Below are 15590 nucleotides of genomic sequence, written 5' to 3'. Positions count from 1 at the left end.
CATGGAGTGTTCTGTTTCTCAACTGTGACTATGGATACACAAAACTACTCATGTGATTAAATCCCATAGAACTAAACACACACACACACACACGCACGCACGCACACACACACACACACACACACACAACTGGGACATCTGAATAAGATCAGTGGATTCTATCAGTGTCAGTGTCCTAGTAGTGATATTTTAATATAGTTTTACATGATGTTATCATTGGGAAAAACTGGGTAATGGGTACATTATTTCTTATAGCTGCATGCAAATCTACAATTTTCACAAAACAAGTTTAATTAAAAAATAATTGTCTATATATTTGTGTGTGTATATATATATATATGCATACACACACGTGTATTCAATGCATTCTGTATTTAGCAATTTAAATGAAAACAAAACATCTATTTTTGAAAGTCTTTATGTCATATGCTATAAAGAGAATATAGTTAGAATCTAAGTATGTCTTATGGAGTAAAACAGTATAACTACTGGTCTTAACCATAGGGAAAATAGTCACCTTACTTAAGTGTAATTTTAGTATTCCTAAATAGGGATGCATAATGCATTTAAGTTTCCAAAGATGGTCATGGTTATTACTGTTAGCAAAAAGTCAGTAAACTCCAGCATCCAGTATTGCAATCTTGGCTTTGTTGTAAAATAATTTGTTGCCAAAGGAAAACAAATAGATGGATGTTAACTTTAATTCATCAAATTGCTATGCCCACTGGATATGAAACACTCTTAAGTGTTGCAGGAGTTACAAAAAAAGATGAATGCAGTGTCTGCCCTCATGGCTTACATTCTAGTCATGTGGAATCATTCATTTATTCAACAAACATTTATAGAGATCCATCTTGATTCCACATACTGTGCTAGGTAGGCACTGACTTTACTGACATAGTCTTTACTTTTCCTGGACCTCACAGCAGAGTGGGGAAAACTAGTATAAAATAGCATAAGGTAGAATATGAAAAACATCATAAGAAAGGCACAAAGAAAGACTAGGGCTTAAAGGAGGAAGAAATGACATCAGGTCAAGTGATACGGAAGAGATTCCCAGAGAAGGTGGTACATGAGATAGTCCTTGAGGGAAGGTGTAAGACTTGGGACAGTGGAGTGTGGCCTTCATGTGGAAACAAAGGTAGGGAAGAGCACTGAGCTTGTTCTGTGACAGTTAATAGACCTGTTTGACTGGACCCCAGGAAGGGAGTAGGTGAGAACATTGAGACAGAAAAGTAGGAATGCCAGGATTTGGCAGGAAGGTGTAGCCCTCAGAGATTTTTATTCAAGGGTAGAGCAGCTTGGAACTGCCTTTTAGGAAGAAAAATCACTCAGTAGCATGTAAGGCTAGAATGAGATGGATGGGAGTCAGACCGCAGAGCATTGTGGGAAGTTATTAGGATCATCCTGGTGGCAGTGGGAGTAAAAAGGAGGGACAGAATTGGAATACATAATCCAGTGGCTTGAAATTTAACTATGTGTGAGAATATAACTATGTAGGAGAATCACCTAGATGTTGTTTAAAAAAGCAGATTGTTGGCCCCCACCTCCAGAAAATTCAAATATGTTTGAATAAGTAGCCCAGGTGATTCCAATGCAGGTGGTCTGTATTAATCCCTTCCTTCATCCACCTAGGAAAAGTTCTTTTTAGAGATACCAGAAAAAATCTCTCCATGAGAGAAATGGGCACCTGTTGTGTGCTGGTCCCTATCCTAGGGACTTTAAATGCAGTATCTCATTTGAGGAGGTAGGTATCATAATCTATGCTTTATGGATGACTAACCTGAGGTTCACTTAGATAGTGTGATATTTCCCTAAGATTCCATGTCTGCCAAGAGATGGACCAGGATATTTACCTCCGTCCATCAAATATCAGACCTGGGGGTTCTGGTGCTCCTGGCCAGGAGATCCATGTTGTATCCTGGCATTCCATCTGAGCTCTGAGAAGACTGTGTTTCTGGGCTTCTTCAGGGCTCTGGAACCTCTTGTGTGAGCCACAACTTTGAGTCCTTCTCAGCTCTGTCTGTTTTGTGTCGGACACTCTGCAAGGCTCTGAGAGTACCTCAAAGGGGGCTAGTTTAGTAGAACAGACTCATAAAATGATCATTTCAGACTTACGTAGTAAGTGATAAGATGCCCTGGGTTCTTTAAGGGCATGAGGGAGGATACTGATTTCCACCTGGGAGTTCAGAGAAGGCTGGAGAAAAACTCTGCCTCATTATGGTCTTCAACCTCAGCTAAGCCCTCAGCCTGCTAAGCAGTGTCTTCATACACCCAGTGATTTTTCTCCCAGTCCCCACAATAGCTACATCAAATGTCCGTCTCTTTTGTCACACACTGTGTGCCCCAGTCCTCTTCCACACCACTTGTATCCTCACCTCACACAGACTATCGAAGCTGCCAAATAGGAATTACCCCAACTTGCTGCCTCCTATCCACCTCTTTCCCTCTAGCCCCAGGAAACTGTCCTTTTGAAAGCCAATCTTTCCACTTATGCCTAGGACTCTCCTTGGATTGGCCACAAATCTACTTTATTTCGCCTACACATTTCATGTTTAAAATTTTTGAATTTAGTGCCTTTAGTTGAAGCATACATCTTTCAGTTCTTATTCCTACCTGTTGTATTATGTTTTTTTTCATTTGTGTTATTTTTCTGGTCCCATTGAGCATTTGAACAGATTCTGGACCTATAAGCATAGATCTCAAAGTTAAAACGAACTCCAGTCTTTTCTTCAGCTGATTTCATTACTGATACAGCTGGGAGGCAACTTCTTGAGAAGCAGCGGTACTGTTCTCCGGGATGATCTGAGCAAGTGACCAGTGACTTATACTCTGTGTATAAGTCACTTATACTGTGTATGGTCACTTATACTCTGTGTCCTTCATGGATTAGCCAGGAACTGTGTTTCTTAGAGAAATGGGACATTGTCAGTGACCATAGCAGAAGGAATAGAGAGCCTTTCCAGCCTGAAAATGACACACTTCTACCCAAAGCCTGTCCTTCTAGCGTAATCTCAAAAGGCAAGTTGACTTCCCCTACTGTGAACGGCTGGTTGAAAGAAATCATTCTCAACATCTGAAATGTCTTATATAGGAGGCTGTCTTTGTCAGCTCAGCTACGAGAACAATGTACCATAGACTAGGTGGCTTAAACAACAGACACTTATTTCTTACAGTTCTAGAGACTGGGAAGTCCCATATCAAGGAACTGGCAGATTTGGTTCCTGGTGAGAGCTGTCTTCCTGGGTAATAGTTTTCTTCTTGTTATGTCCTTACATGGTGGAGAAAGAGAGAGAGAGAGAGAGAGAGCGAGCGAGCGAGCGAGAGCACGCATGTGCTCTAGTCTCTTTCTCTTCTTATAAGGGCACTGATCCCATCATGGGAACCCCATCCTCGTGACCTTATCTAAACCTCATTTGGTGTAGTCTGATAATTTTCCAATCTGTTTTAAATTTTGAGTATAAAAGCAAAACCATAGGATTACCTAAAAAAGTGTTGAATAATTTTGGCTTGCTTGGTCACTCTGTTCTATCACTCTGAAGAACACATGAGGTTTGGAAACACATCTGACTATTACAGCTCAACTAATAGAGAAAAAGTAATTAAAATTATTTGAGAGTGTCAATATCATATATACCGAGCATTTACTAGATGCCAGAAATCTCAGTGAGCTCTTTGAGGCATTATAAGGAATTTAAACTGTATGCTTACCCTCAACTTAACATTTAGTTGGAAAATGCAGCATGCACATGAAACACCTCAGGAAACTTTTACAAAATACAACTGGTGTCAACTGTCCAGTTAATAATGTGTGTACACGCAAAAAAGGCATACAAGTCATTTAGAGTTACAGTAGTCTTATGAATAGAGCCGCGTCAACCAATAATCCCCTGTCATAGCCCACTTCCTCAGTGATTTCCTAATTTTATTGGCATAAGCCAAGACCAAAGTTCTGACTGCGCTAAGATCTGGCCGTGCTGCTGAGGTGGGAGTAGTGCTGAGTCAGCCTAGAGGGAGGACACATGGGGAAGAACCTTTTGAATGAAATCTAGGTGAGGGAGGGGAAGAGGTTCCATTAGAAAGCTAGAGGGCTCATCTGGACCAGATGATAAGTGTTGCAGGTAGTGTATTAATCTCCCAGCTCTGAAACTGCTATAGCAGTTAGCCTACATATTATAATTATTTTTTAATATAATTTATTGTCAAATTAGCTAACATACAGCATATACAGTGTGCTCTTGGCTTTAAGAGTAGATTCCCATGATTCATCGCTTACATACAACACCCAGTGCTCATCCCAACAAGTGCCCTCCTCAATACCCATCACCTATTTTCCCCTCTCCCTCCCAGCCCATCAACCCTCAGTTTGCTGTCTGTATTTAAGAGTCTCTTGTGGTTTGCCTCCCTCCCTCTCTGTTTGAAACTAATTTTTCTCCTTGCCCCATGGTCCTCTGTTAAGTTTCTCAAATTACACGTAGGAGTAAAAACATATGATATCTGTCTTTTTCTGACTGACTTATTTCATTTAGCATAATACTCTTCAGTTCCATCCAGGTTGTTGCAAATGGCAGGATTTCATTCTTTCTCATTGCCAAGTAGTATTCCATTGTATATGTAAACCACATCTTCTTTATCCATTCATTGCTTGATGGGCATTAGAGCTCTTTCCATAATTTGGCTATTGTTGCTCTGGAAAGCAGTGTGAAGTTTCCTCAAAAAATTAAAATAGAATTACCCTATGACCCGACAATGGTACTACTAGGAATTTATCCAAAGCCTATGTATTGTTTGGCTAACTATAATTGACCTTGTGTCTTCAGATTGAGTTCTGGGACAGTTGAAGGCATTTTTCAAAGTGAAAGTTACTGTGAACCAGAGATCAGACTGATACTACTCAGGCTGGCTGATCACCTATTATCTTTGAGTACGTATCTGACTTGATCTAAGAAGGAAGCCCTAGGAATAACCCAGTTACAATAGCAAAAGAAGGTAAAACACTCAGGAAATGTTCAGGGTCTTAGTGAAGACAATGCATTTTTTGGTGAGAAATGAAAGAAGTTTGAAGATAAATGGAGAGCTGTTAATCTGGTTCTGAAGGAGAAGTGTGAATACCTTGAAGAGGTCAGTTCTTCCCATAGGTAGAGGTTCAGTGAAATTGCGAGCAAAATCTTAAAGACTTTAAAAAACAGAAAGGAGTCCAGAGTTTATCTGAAAGGATAAACTACCAAGAAGAGCAAAGAAATGCCGGAAACATAGAGAAATAAAAGAGGACTAGTGATGCCATGTATTCAAATTAGGTAAAACTCTAATTAAATGAGATCGTGTTGTACCACTTTGGAATTAGATGAAGACGTGAGAACAGATAAACCAGAATCAGATCCTGTACAATGTCACTATTTAATGTGGACAAAAGGAAGTTATTCAGTCACTGGTATTGAACATTTTTGTTAGTAAACTAACTAACAACTGCTTATGACAACAGACCAATTTACAGTGGCTTAACCAAATTGTCTGTCTGCCCCCACCCTGCCCCAACCCTGCACACACACGTAAGGGTTCTCAAGTTTGGAGCCACAGCTGCTGTGGAAGCTCCAGGATGCACTAGGCCTTCCTTTTATCATTCAGCTGAGCCGTTCTCAGCAGTAACTCTAGTCCTGCTGCAGAATGACTACCGTGCCTTCAGCATCACATCCACGTTTCTGGAAGAAAAAAATAAGGAAAAGGGCATGTGTTAGTTGAGGCTGCCCCTTTAAGAGTCTTCCCCAGAAGCTCTATCCTTTGACTTCATCTTTACTAGTCACTGACCAGAATTATGTTACATGGCCAGTTGTAGTTGCAAGGGAGCCTGGGAAAGTCTAGTATTTTAAAATAATTCCCTGAACACAAATCAGAGCTTAATATTTACACAGAAGGGGAGGACAGATCCCATATAGTCAGCCTGCAATGTGAGTTGCAATTAGTTACCTGGAAGAAAAAAAAAATTCATGTGGATCCCTTATTTCTTTCTCTGCACCTGCATCCTAAAAAATAGAGGAAAATATATTCTTAATATTAAAGGATATAATATGCGTGCACTTATACCACAAATCTGCAACATATGCATAAGAAAATAGCTTTAAAGACATACATCAATGTATTATCATTATCCTTGTGATGGGACTCTGTTTTTGTCTTTTAAAACTCTACTTTTTAGAATTTTCAAACATTTTTACAGAAGCATGTATAACTTTTATAGTTGGAAAAATAATGAACTTTATGTTAAAATGAAAATAAATAATGATAAATAAACTCAGAACTGGTCAAATGCAATAGCATAATCTTAGAGGTGTATAAAGCTGTTTACCTGACAGAGGAAGTGCTATGGTTTTCCAAAATTAGAAATCCATGGCCTCTAAATCCATTTACTCCTATAATTTACCCAAATGTGGACAACTTGACCACATAATTTTGATGATACAACCATGCAATCTGAATGAGAAAGCAAGTATTAGGGAAAACGAGAGGAGAAATATCTTCTTTGGAAACAGAAAAAAGTTGGTAGCTCTGAAAAAGACACATTTTTTCGTGTGTGGCTCTACAGTAACTATACGGAATTAGGTCAAAGAAGACATTTATTAAGTGATGAGTTATTTGAGTCTGGAGCACCAGAAGGAACATGATATATATGACTGAATATAATTGGAAATTAGCAAAGGGTACTGGTGTAAGAAGGAGAATAGCAAGCATGGTATTTGACGCGTAAGATATTATCTTTTGTACAATTGTGCAAATGATGATTGCCTATAAGCAATAAAGCACAGTAAGCCCTGGTTATGTACGTTAGATTTGGGGGCCATTGGTTTATTGGTGTTTGCACAGTGATATTGTTTGGGGGTGAGGAGAGTTTGGTTAGTTTAATAAAATACAGAAAAGTGACCTTATCAAGTTATTAACAGTCTAAAAATTTATCATATTTGGATACAATTTTGGAAAAAAAAATAGAAATGAAAGAATGTTTCATGTATATACTAAATCTTAGTGAAATAGTTAAATGACAGTAACCAATAAATAAATGCATATAACCATCTGTGAGCAGAGTGTTGGTTCTCCCACACAGTAATTGTAGTTGGCATGATTCTGCCTTTGCCTATCATGGGTAATTCTCATTTTGGTCTTCCTTCTCCACAGCAGTGGCCAACAGCTTCCAGTTCTCTGTCTCGAGTTCTTTTGATGATATTTGTTTTCATAGCATTTGAAAGCACGAGCACAGTATTAGATTACATTAAATGACTTAATCCTTGCTCATTTTCAGACAGGGACTGAGTCATGTACAGGTGTTGGCATCTCAGAAATGGCAGACCTATGGAAGTAGAATAACATTAGGGTGTTGGTTAGGTTCTTTGGGAAATCAAATGGATAAGAGTTCAAATCTAATAATGTTACAATTTAACAACATGGGTAAATTAGAAACAGTAATAATAGGATTTAGGAGAGGATATGTACCAGCTGAAATAAAAGACATTGATATGGATAGAAAGCATTCATCACAACATTCACTCACAATACTTTGCAGCTTTGAATTTGGACTTATTCTTTTTCTGATAAAGCATTTCATTTGTTAGTATACCACGTGTCTCTTTTAAAAAGTCAAAACCAAGTTTTTTTTCTTAAAGACTTAATTTTTAAAAGCAGTTTCAAGTTTACAACAAAATTGAGAAGAAGGCACAGAAAATTTCCATACACCTCTGCCTTTACACATGCATCGCCTTCCCCACCACTCACCAGCATGATATATTTGTTACAAAGAATGAACTTAAATGGACACATCAAAATCACCCAAAGTCCATAGTTTACCTTAGGTTCCACTCTTGGTATTGTATGTTCTGAGAGTTTGGACAAATGTATAATGGCATATATCCATTATGATAATAACATACAGAGCATTGTCACTGCACTAAAAATCCTCTGTGCTCTGACTAGTTATCCTTCCCCTGCTACCTCTTACCCCTGGCAACCAATGACCTTTTTACTGTCTCCATAGTTTTGCCTTTGCCAAAATGTCATATAGTTGGAATCATACAGAATGTAGCCTTTTCTTACTGATTCCTTTCACTTAGTAATATGTATTTAAGGTGCCTCCATGTGTTTTCATGACATGATGGCTCATTTCTTTTCAGTGCTTAATTATATTCCATTGTCTGGATGTACCAAAATTGATTTATCCCTTCATCTACTAAAGGACATTTTGGTGGCTTCCAAGTTTTGACAGTTATGAATAAAGCTGCTACAAACATCCATGTGCAGGTTTTTGTGTGAACATAAGTTTTCATCCCTTTGGAGTAAATATCAAGGAACATGATTGCTGGATTGGCGGTCATGATGCATATGGTAAGAGCATGTTTAATTTTATAAGAAATAGCCAAACTGTCTTCCAAAGTGGCTGTACCATTCTGCATCCCCACTAGCAGTGAATGAGATCACTGCACATTACTGATAAGGGCCAGCATTTGATGTTATTAATGTTCTAGATTTGGGCCATTCTGTTAGGTGTGTAGTGGTATCTCATTTTAATCTGTGTTTCTTTGATGAAATAAGATGTGGATCATGATTTCATATGCCTTATTTTCCATCTGTATATCTTGTTGGAGAAGGCATCTGTTAAGGTCTTTGGCCCATTTTTGAATTAGATTTTCTGTTTGCTTATTGCTGAGTTTTCAAAGTACTTTGTATATTTTGGATAACAGTTCTTTTTCAGACATTATCTTTTGTAGTGTAGAAGTTTTTAATTTTAATGAAGTCCAATTTATCAATTATTTCCTTCATGAATCATGCCTTTGGTGTTGCATATAAAAAAAAAATCACCATACCGAAGGTCATCTAGGTTTTCTCCTATGTTATTTTTTAGGAGTTTTATAGTTTTGTATATTACATTTAAGTACACAAACCATTTGGAGTTTACTTTTGTGAAGGGTGTAAAGTCTGTGTCTAGTTTCGTTTTTGTTTTCTTAGATGTGGATGTCCAATTGTTGCAGCACCATTTGTTAAAGAGACTATTTTTGCTCCATGGTATTGTCTTTCCTCCTTTGCCAAACATCAACTTACTATATCCATGTGGGTCTATTTCTGGGCTCTCTATTTTGTTCCATTTATCTGTTGTCTTTGCTTTTACCAATATCACACTGTCCTGATTACTGTAGCTTTATAGTAAATCTTGAAATCAGGTAATATTGGTCATCCAACTTTGTTTTCCTTCAATATTATTTTTGCTATCTGGGGTCCTTTGTGTCTCCATATAAACTGTAGAATTACCTTTTTGATATCCACAAACAACTAGGATTTTATTGGGATTGCACTGAATCTGTAGAATATTTGGGAAGAACTGACATCTGGACAATATTGAGTCTTCCTATCCATGAACATGGAATACCTCTTCTTTTATTTAGTTCTTTGGTTTCTTTCATCAAAGTTTTGTAGTTTTCCTCATATAGATCTTGAGTGCATTATTTTAGATTTGTACTTAAGTATTTTTTTTAGATGCTAAATGTAAATGGTATTGTATTTTCAATTTCAAATTCTCTTTATTCATTTCTGGTGTATAATAAAGGAACTGACTTTTGTATATTAACCTTATTAGTCTAGGAGTTGTTTTGTCAATTCTTTCACTATTCTACATAGATGATCATGTCATCTGTGAACAGAAATAGCTTTAGGTCTTTCTTCCCAATCTGTTTACCTTTTATTCCCTTTTCTTGCATTATTGCATTCACAAGGATTTCCAGTACAATATTGAAAAGCAGTGGTAAGAGGGACACCTTTGCCTTGTATCTGATGTTAGTGGAAATGCCTTGACTTTCTCACCATTAATTACGATGTTAGCTGTAGGTTTGGGGAGTAGTCTTTATTAGTTGAGACGGTTCCCCTCTATTACTTGTTTATTGAGAGTTTTTATAGTAAATAGGTGTTGGATTTTGTCACTTTTTCTGTCCTGTTGATATGATCATGTGGTTTTTTGTTTTTAGCCTTTATATAATGGATTACATGAATTGACTTTTGAATGTTGAACTGACCATACATACTTGGGATATATGCCACTTGGTTGTAGCATATAATTCTTTTTACACTTTGTTGGATTTGATTTGCTAAAATTTTGTTGAGGATTTTTGCATCTGTGTTTATGAGAGATATTAGTCTATAGTTTTCTTGCAATGATTTTGTATATTTTTGTTATTAGGTAATGCTGACCTCATAAAATGAGTTAGGAAATATTTCTTCTGCTTCTGTCCTCTGAAAGAGATTGTAGAAAATTGATATAATTTCTTCCTTAAATATTTGCTAGAGAACCTGGTATTTTTAGTAGGTAGAATTAAAATAACTTAATTTCTAAAATGTCATGTGATTGGCTATATTCTTCATTATCAGTAAAAAAATATAATGTTAGATAAAAGTATAAAGAAAAGATATATTTTTCAAGCTCCTAGAAAAAATTTTCAAAATGTCTTAATAATGATTAAATATAAGAAATATCAATTACTTTTAGCCCATTCTGCCTAGGTTAAGACCTATGCAAAAATGAATTGAATGTTTCTGAAACTTTCTCCAGGGATATGTTTCAACTATTTTATGTAGCAACTATTTTATAACAGATGAAATCTTTTAGATTTATAATCAATCAATTTAAAATTGTTTAAATGCAGGAAGGACCACTCCCCTTACATATGTTTCCTAAAAATGTGCATCTTCTGTTTTTCTCAAATCTTTACCATAAAGAGCTTCTGAGAATGTGTATTGGGGTGGGGGGAAAAAGGGAGGTTGAAAACCACTGAACTAGAGAGTAGTCTCTTCATTAAAATGAACAGTATAACTATGTTTATAACATGTGAAACATATCTATTTATTTAGAAGACCCTGACTGGATCCCCTTCCATTTTCATGAGGCCTGCCTGCTATCGATGTTTCTCTAAGTTAAGGTCACTAACTAGACAGGGCTGCTTCTTTTTGGGATAGCATCTTCAAGTGAATTATTAAAAGGCACCCCTGCCATCTGTTGGAAAATTGTTATAATATGCTAATTTTGTTCGAAGATGCTTCATTGCCCTCTGACAGACATTTTTCATGATAAATACATAAACTCATGATGTGAATTGCACCCTCTTGAACACATTACCATTGTACAGTGCATGGCCTGCACAATCACATGGTGGATTGCAAGTAGGAAAACATAGAAATCACCATGGCAACACTTGTTTGCAAAGTGAAAATGAGAAGCCAGATTCATTGCAGTAACTCCTGGAAAGTTCCTGTTCAGCAAGTTGGTAGTATTGGAATGTTGTGGAGGTAGGGTGTGGAGAGGGGACGGTTCTTTCATTGATGGCTCCCATTATTGAGAACAAGAGCTTGGCTATTGCTCTTCCTCTGTCTTCCAGCCAGTTAGAAAAAGCCTACAAATTCCAACTACTTAGCCAAATGGAAAAGATTCTCTGTTTACAGAGAAAACACAAAGCCTGCTTCTTCCCCATCATTAAGCAGGCCGAGTATACTTAGCAGAACTTTTCCACTTAGGTGTCCAAGTTAAGGCTATCAGTAACTTTTTGCTTGAAATCTAAACATTTTAGAAACATTTTGTAGGGAAAACTATTCACAGGCCCTTTCAAAAAGAATCAAATAAATAGTTTGGGGGGTTTCCATCTTGGAATTAGGATGTTTATTTAAGAAACTCTAATAAAGCCCTCTTTCAGGCCCATGAAAATTATAGTCAGAATTGAGTGGCAGACTAAGGATTCAGGGAATAGCTATTGATTTGTGAGAGAGAGAGAGAGAAAGAAAAGGCCGAGCAAGGAAGCAACTTGATGAGAAACTTTTGCTAATGGTTCTTATTTCCTCCAGCTTTGAAAACGCATTCTACCAGCAGCAAAGTCTAAAACATTCTCACTCCCTGATTAGTCCACCTAGGCAGGAGTTAGTTCCCAGGGCATGGCTCAGGCTGGGCTTCTGTGAGCAAAGGCATGAGAATGGGTGGGGCTGAGTGGACGCATTGCCTGTCAGACTGAGTGCAAAAGGGATTTTCAGTGAGGGCAGGCAGGGCTATGAAGGAAAATACAAAGCCTCATGCCCGAGGGATTGGGCAGAAACCGGGAAAGAATCTGAGGAGAAGAACTGGCAAAGGAGATCCTGACTGGAGAGAGCAAGTTGCACCACAGAAGATTCCAGAAGGATGCCAGAGATAGAGCCTTTTATAGGGTGGCCACAGATGAGCCCTAAATCGAGAGACAACCATGAAAGAAGCCAAACTAAATTGGACACCAACCTGCTATTTTATTTACTGTTCAAAATCTCCATGGGCAAGAAATCAGAGAGTTGTGAGGAAAACATAGTATCAGAAAAGCATGAGAGAGATGCATAGTGATGGGTCACAAAAGACAGCTGACAGTTCTATACAGAAAAACCGGGGGCACGTGCAAATTGCCATTTTGATCAAAGTGACAAAGCCGGGCAAGCACCTGGAAGTAAATATGGAAGTGTGATAATTCTGAAGTAGCCACGCTGGAGATCAAAGGCTCTGAATGATTTAGAAGAAAAAAGTAGTTTAGCCAAATCCCTCTGATGACATTTCACAAGCACTTCCTGTCTTCTGCTTCTATTCTGTGTAAATACAATCCCAAATCAGTGACCCATTTAGGCTGTCTAACAAATGAACACTTTCAGAATTCCAACCTTGCTTGTTTTCTGCATTTCTTATTCCAGTGAAGTAATGGTGAGAGATGTATGTATGTTGAGTCCCTACCAGCACTTGGGTTTTTTGATTTGGCAATGTTGTAAGGCCTATGGGATGGGAGTTTAGGTAGGTAATAATCCCCAGTTAAGTTATTGTTGTGGCTGATGAGTGGCTTAGCTTACCCATCAGCAGCATGGGAGGTCAGGGAGGTGGGCAAGAAACTTCCCATGAAAAGACTAGCTTTTTAAAATTCACAGTGACCTTGCCTATTAGTAGATGTAGCGCAAGAAGAACTTCAGCTGCAACCAGTAAAATGAGTAACTTTCCCCTTTGGGCACCGGGTGGAACTGGGTGGGAAGTAGAGATAAAGAAACCAGAAATCCCCACCCCATATATCTACCTTGCAGGATTATTCAAGGTGAAGTCAATGGCTTTCCGCCTTGACCACACACTGGAATCACCTGGAGCTTTTACGAACTCCGATACCCAGACCGGGCCCCCAGCACACTGAAATCAAAACCTTTTAGGATGGGACCTGGCACCAGCATTTGCTGGTTTCTTTTAGTTCTACAGGTTGTTCCTATGTGCGGTCAGGGTAAGAACAACTGGGTTAAGTGAAACAATGTGGTCGCCCGGCATGCTTTTGGTGCCCAGTGAGTGTGCGCATCCTCCTCTTTGAATAAGTTCCTGCTCTTCGTCCCTCTCCCTTTTCTGCATGTGCACAAGGTCATGCTGTATCTGGCTTGGCCCTTCAGTGTGTATCACAGATGACTGTGCCTCAGAGTTGGGGGATTTGTTTTTATCTTCATGTTGACAAAGAACTCTCTTCGATTTTCACTTTTAATGTACCATCTCGTCACTTGTTTCACGTTTTTATCTTCCTTCCAATGTTACTTAATTTCTTGCACCCTGAGGCCCCAGAATCTTTGGCTTCAGGAAGAATTCTGACTTCTGTGTCCCTTGTGATTGACTTTAGCTAAATCTTCTCAAGCACCCTAGAAGATCAGGGTGGCTATGAAGTTTAAGGAATAAAGAGGGTTCCTAAAAAGAGATAGAATTCATCCATTTCACTTAAAAATGCCTTCATGTTTTCCAAGCATTTTTGAACTCTTAAGTATTTTTAATAAGCTCACTTATGAGTCTTGTTGAAAAAGAAATAAAATAACACTTGTTTTCATTAAGGGAAAAGATCTTTTTCCATCTTAGTTGGTATTGTTGAAGGAGACAAAAAGGAGTCCAAAACTTGGCAACAGAGTACATTATTAGTGACATATTGGTCACAGATGTGCTGGTAGAGTTACATTTTCTTCTGGCCATTAGTATTTTAAGTACCCACAAATTACATATGAAAGCCCAGATAACCTCCTTCCCAAAAGGGAAGGATGAAAAATTATGATATTTGCAAAATCTTCATTTTTAAGGTATTCTAAATATGTTATTATAAATAGGCAAGTGACACATGTCCAAGTAAAAACACATCACCAGTAACGCTGGATGATGCCAGCCTTTACTTACTACCTTCAATTCCAAATGCCTTAAACAAGTGCAGATACGCAGAGATACTTTTTGGCAATTCTTGTGAATTATAAGATTTTCTTTACTTAACAATTCTTGAAAAAAATTCAAGAAGGCAAAATTCAAGAGGCAGAAGGGAAATCTCTCTAGTAATTTTATTGCTTGAATCTGTAGGCCTTTGAAGCAGAGTATAAGGAGTTCACATTGCATTCAGTTGCAGAAAGTCCTAAAAGGACTCCAAGGAGAGTATTGATAAGCCAACTCTGGAAACAGGGTTAAGATTCACTTGGGGAGGAAATGGTGTTGGCATCCCATGAAGGCAGTTGTAATAGATGAACGTAATTCCAGACCTAAAGCTTTGACTGTAAGGATGTAATGAAATGAAAAGGTGTGTTGTTTAAAAAAAAAAAAAAAGGATCAAGAAACACATTTGATGGACATGAAAATAATGACAAACTAAAACTATTATAAGACTTCTTGAGAATTTTAAAACTCACCTTGATAAGAAAACTAGACAAGGTAATAACTCCTGGAGGGATGACAGACATGTCAGTCTCCATCAGTCTCCATCGTGTTTAAATTGATGAGCTAACCAGTTTGAAAGGTCATGTAAATTGAAAGTGTTATAAAATTGAACAAAGGGGAAAAATTAGGAGAAGAAGAATTAGTGCGTTCCCTATGTAAGAAACTGAATTATGACATAGAAAAAGTAATAGGGCCAACTTTACTGATATATAGGTAGAAGGTTATCTATTTGCATTTTTAATTTAGTAAAAATACATATGATTTAGTGATCTGATGATTGCAAAGACAGATGGCTTTAAATCAGGAGCTTGTGATATACTTTTCAGCCCCCGAACTATTTAATAGCACTGTCAAGGGAATGTCAGTGTTTGATGCGGATCCAGTACTGCCTCGTGTCTTGTGTATCGTTTGATTTTGTAAGTTCAAGACGTAGTACTATACAGCTTTTTAAAAATAAACCCATAAGAAGACTAAACGTTCTTTTGATTCTCAAAGTATCTTGTTTTTGTTGCCTCCCATTTCCCTAGGAAAGTGACAGTGTTTGAGGACCCTGACCAGAATATTCACCTGAAAAACCTGTCTCTCCATCAGGCAGCCACAGAGGAGGAAGCTCTGAATCTGCTTTTCTTAGGAGACACCAACAGAATGATTGCAGAGGTAATGGACTCTCCTCCGTGAGCTGCTTTTTCCATATTATAAGATACAATAGAATTTTAGGGGCAGTGATGACCTTAAAAATAATCTCATCCAAATCTCATGGTATAGGTTAAAAAAAAAAAAAAAAAAAAAAAGACCAGATTCAAAAAAAGAAAAGAAAAGAGAGAAAGAAAACTTAGATTCAGAGAATTGAAGAGACTTT

At 37.7% G+C, this 15590-nt stretch overlaps 1 protein-coding gene across 4 annotated transcripts in view; it reads left to right on the top strand.

Annotated features, from left to right (window-relative positions):
- Positions 1 to 15590, top strand: part of KIF6 (kinesin family member 6) — a 388723-nt gene that overhangs the window by 91155 nt on the left and 281978 nt on the right. For all 4 annotated transcript variants that reach the window (XM_058733812.1, XM_058733811.1, XM_058733813.1 and 1 more), the window contains one exon: positions 15259 to 15388. In XM_058733812.1, the coding sequence (XP_058589795.1) occupies positions 15259 to 15388 (130 nt within the window). The remainder of the gene's footprint in view (positions 1 to 15258; positions 15389 to 15590) is intronic.

This window comes from Neofelis nebulosa, chromosome 6 (assembly GCF_028018385.1).
Source record: "Neofelis nebulosa isolate mNeoNeb1 chromosome 6, mNeoNeb1.pri, whole genome shotgun sequence".
NCBI lineage: Eukaryota > Metazoa > Chordata > Mammalia > Carnivora > Felidae > Neofelis > Neofelis nebulosa.
Note: the sequence above shows the minus strand (reverse complement) of the source record. Positions and strands in the feature narration are given on the sequence as shown.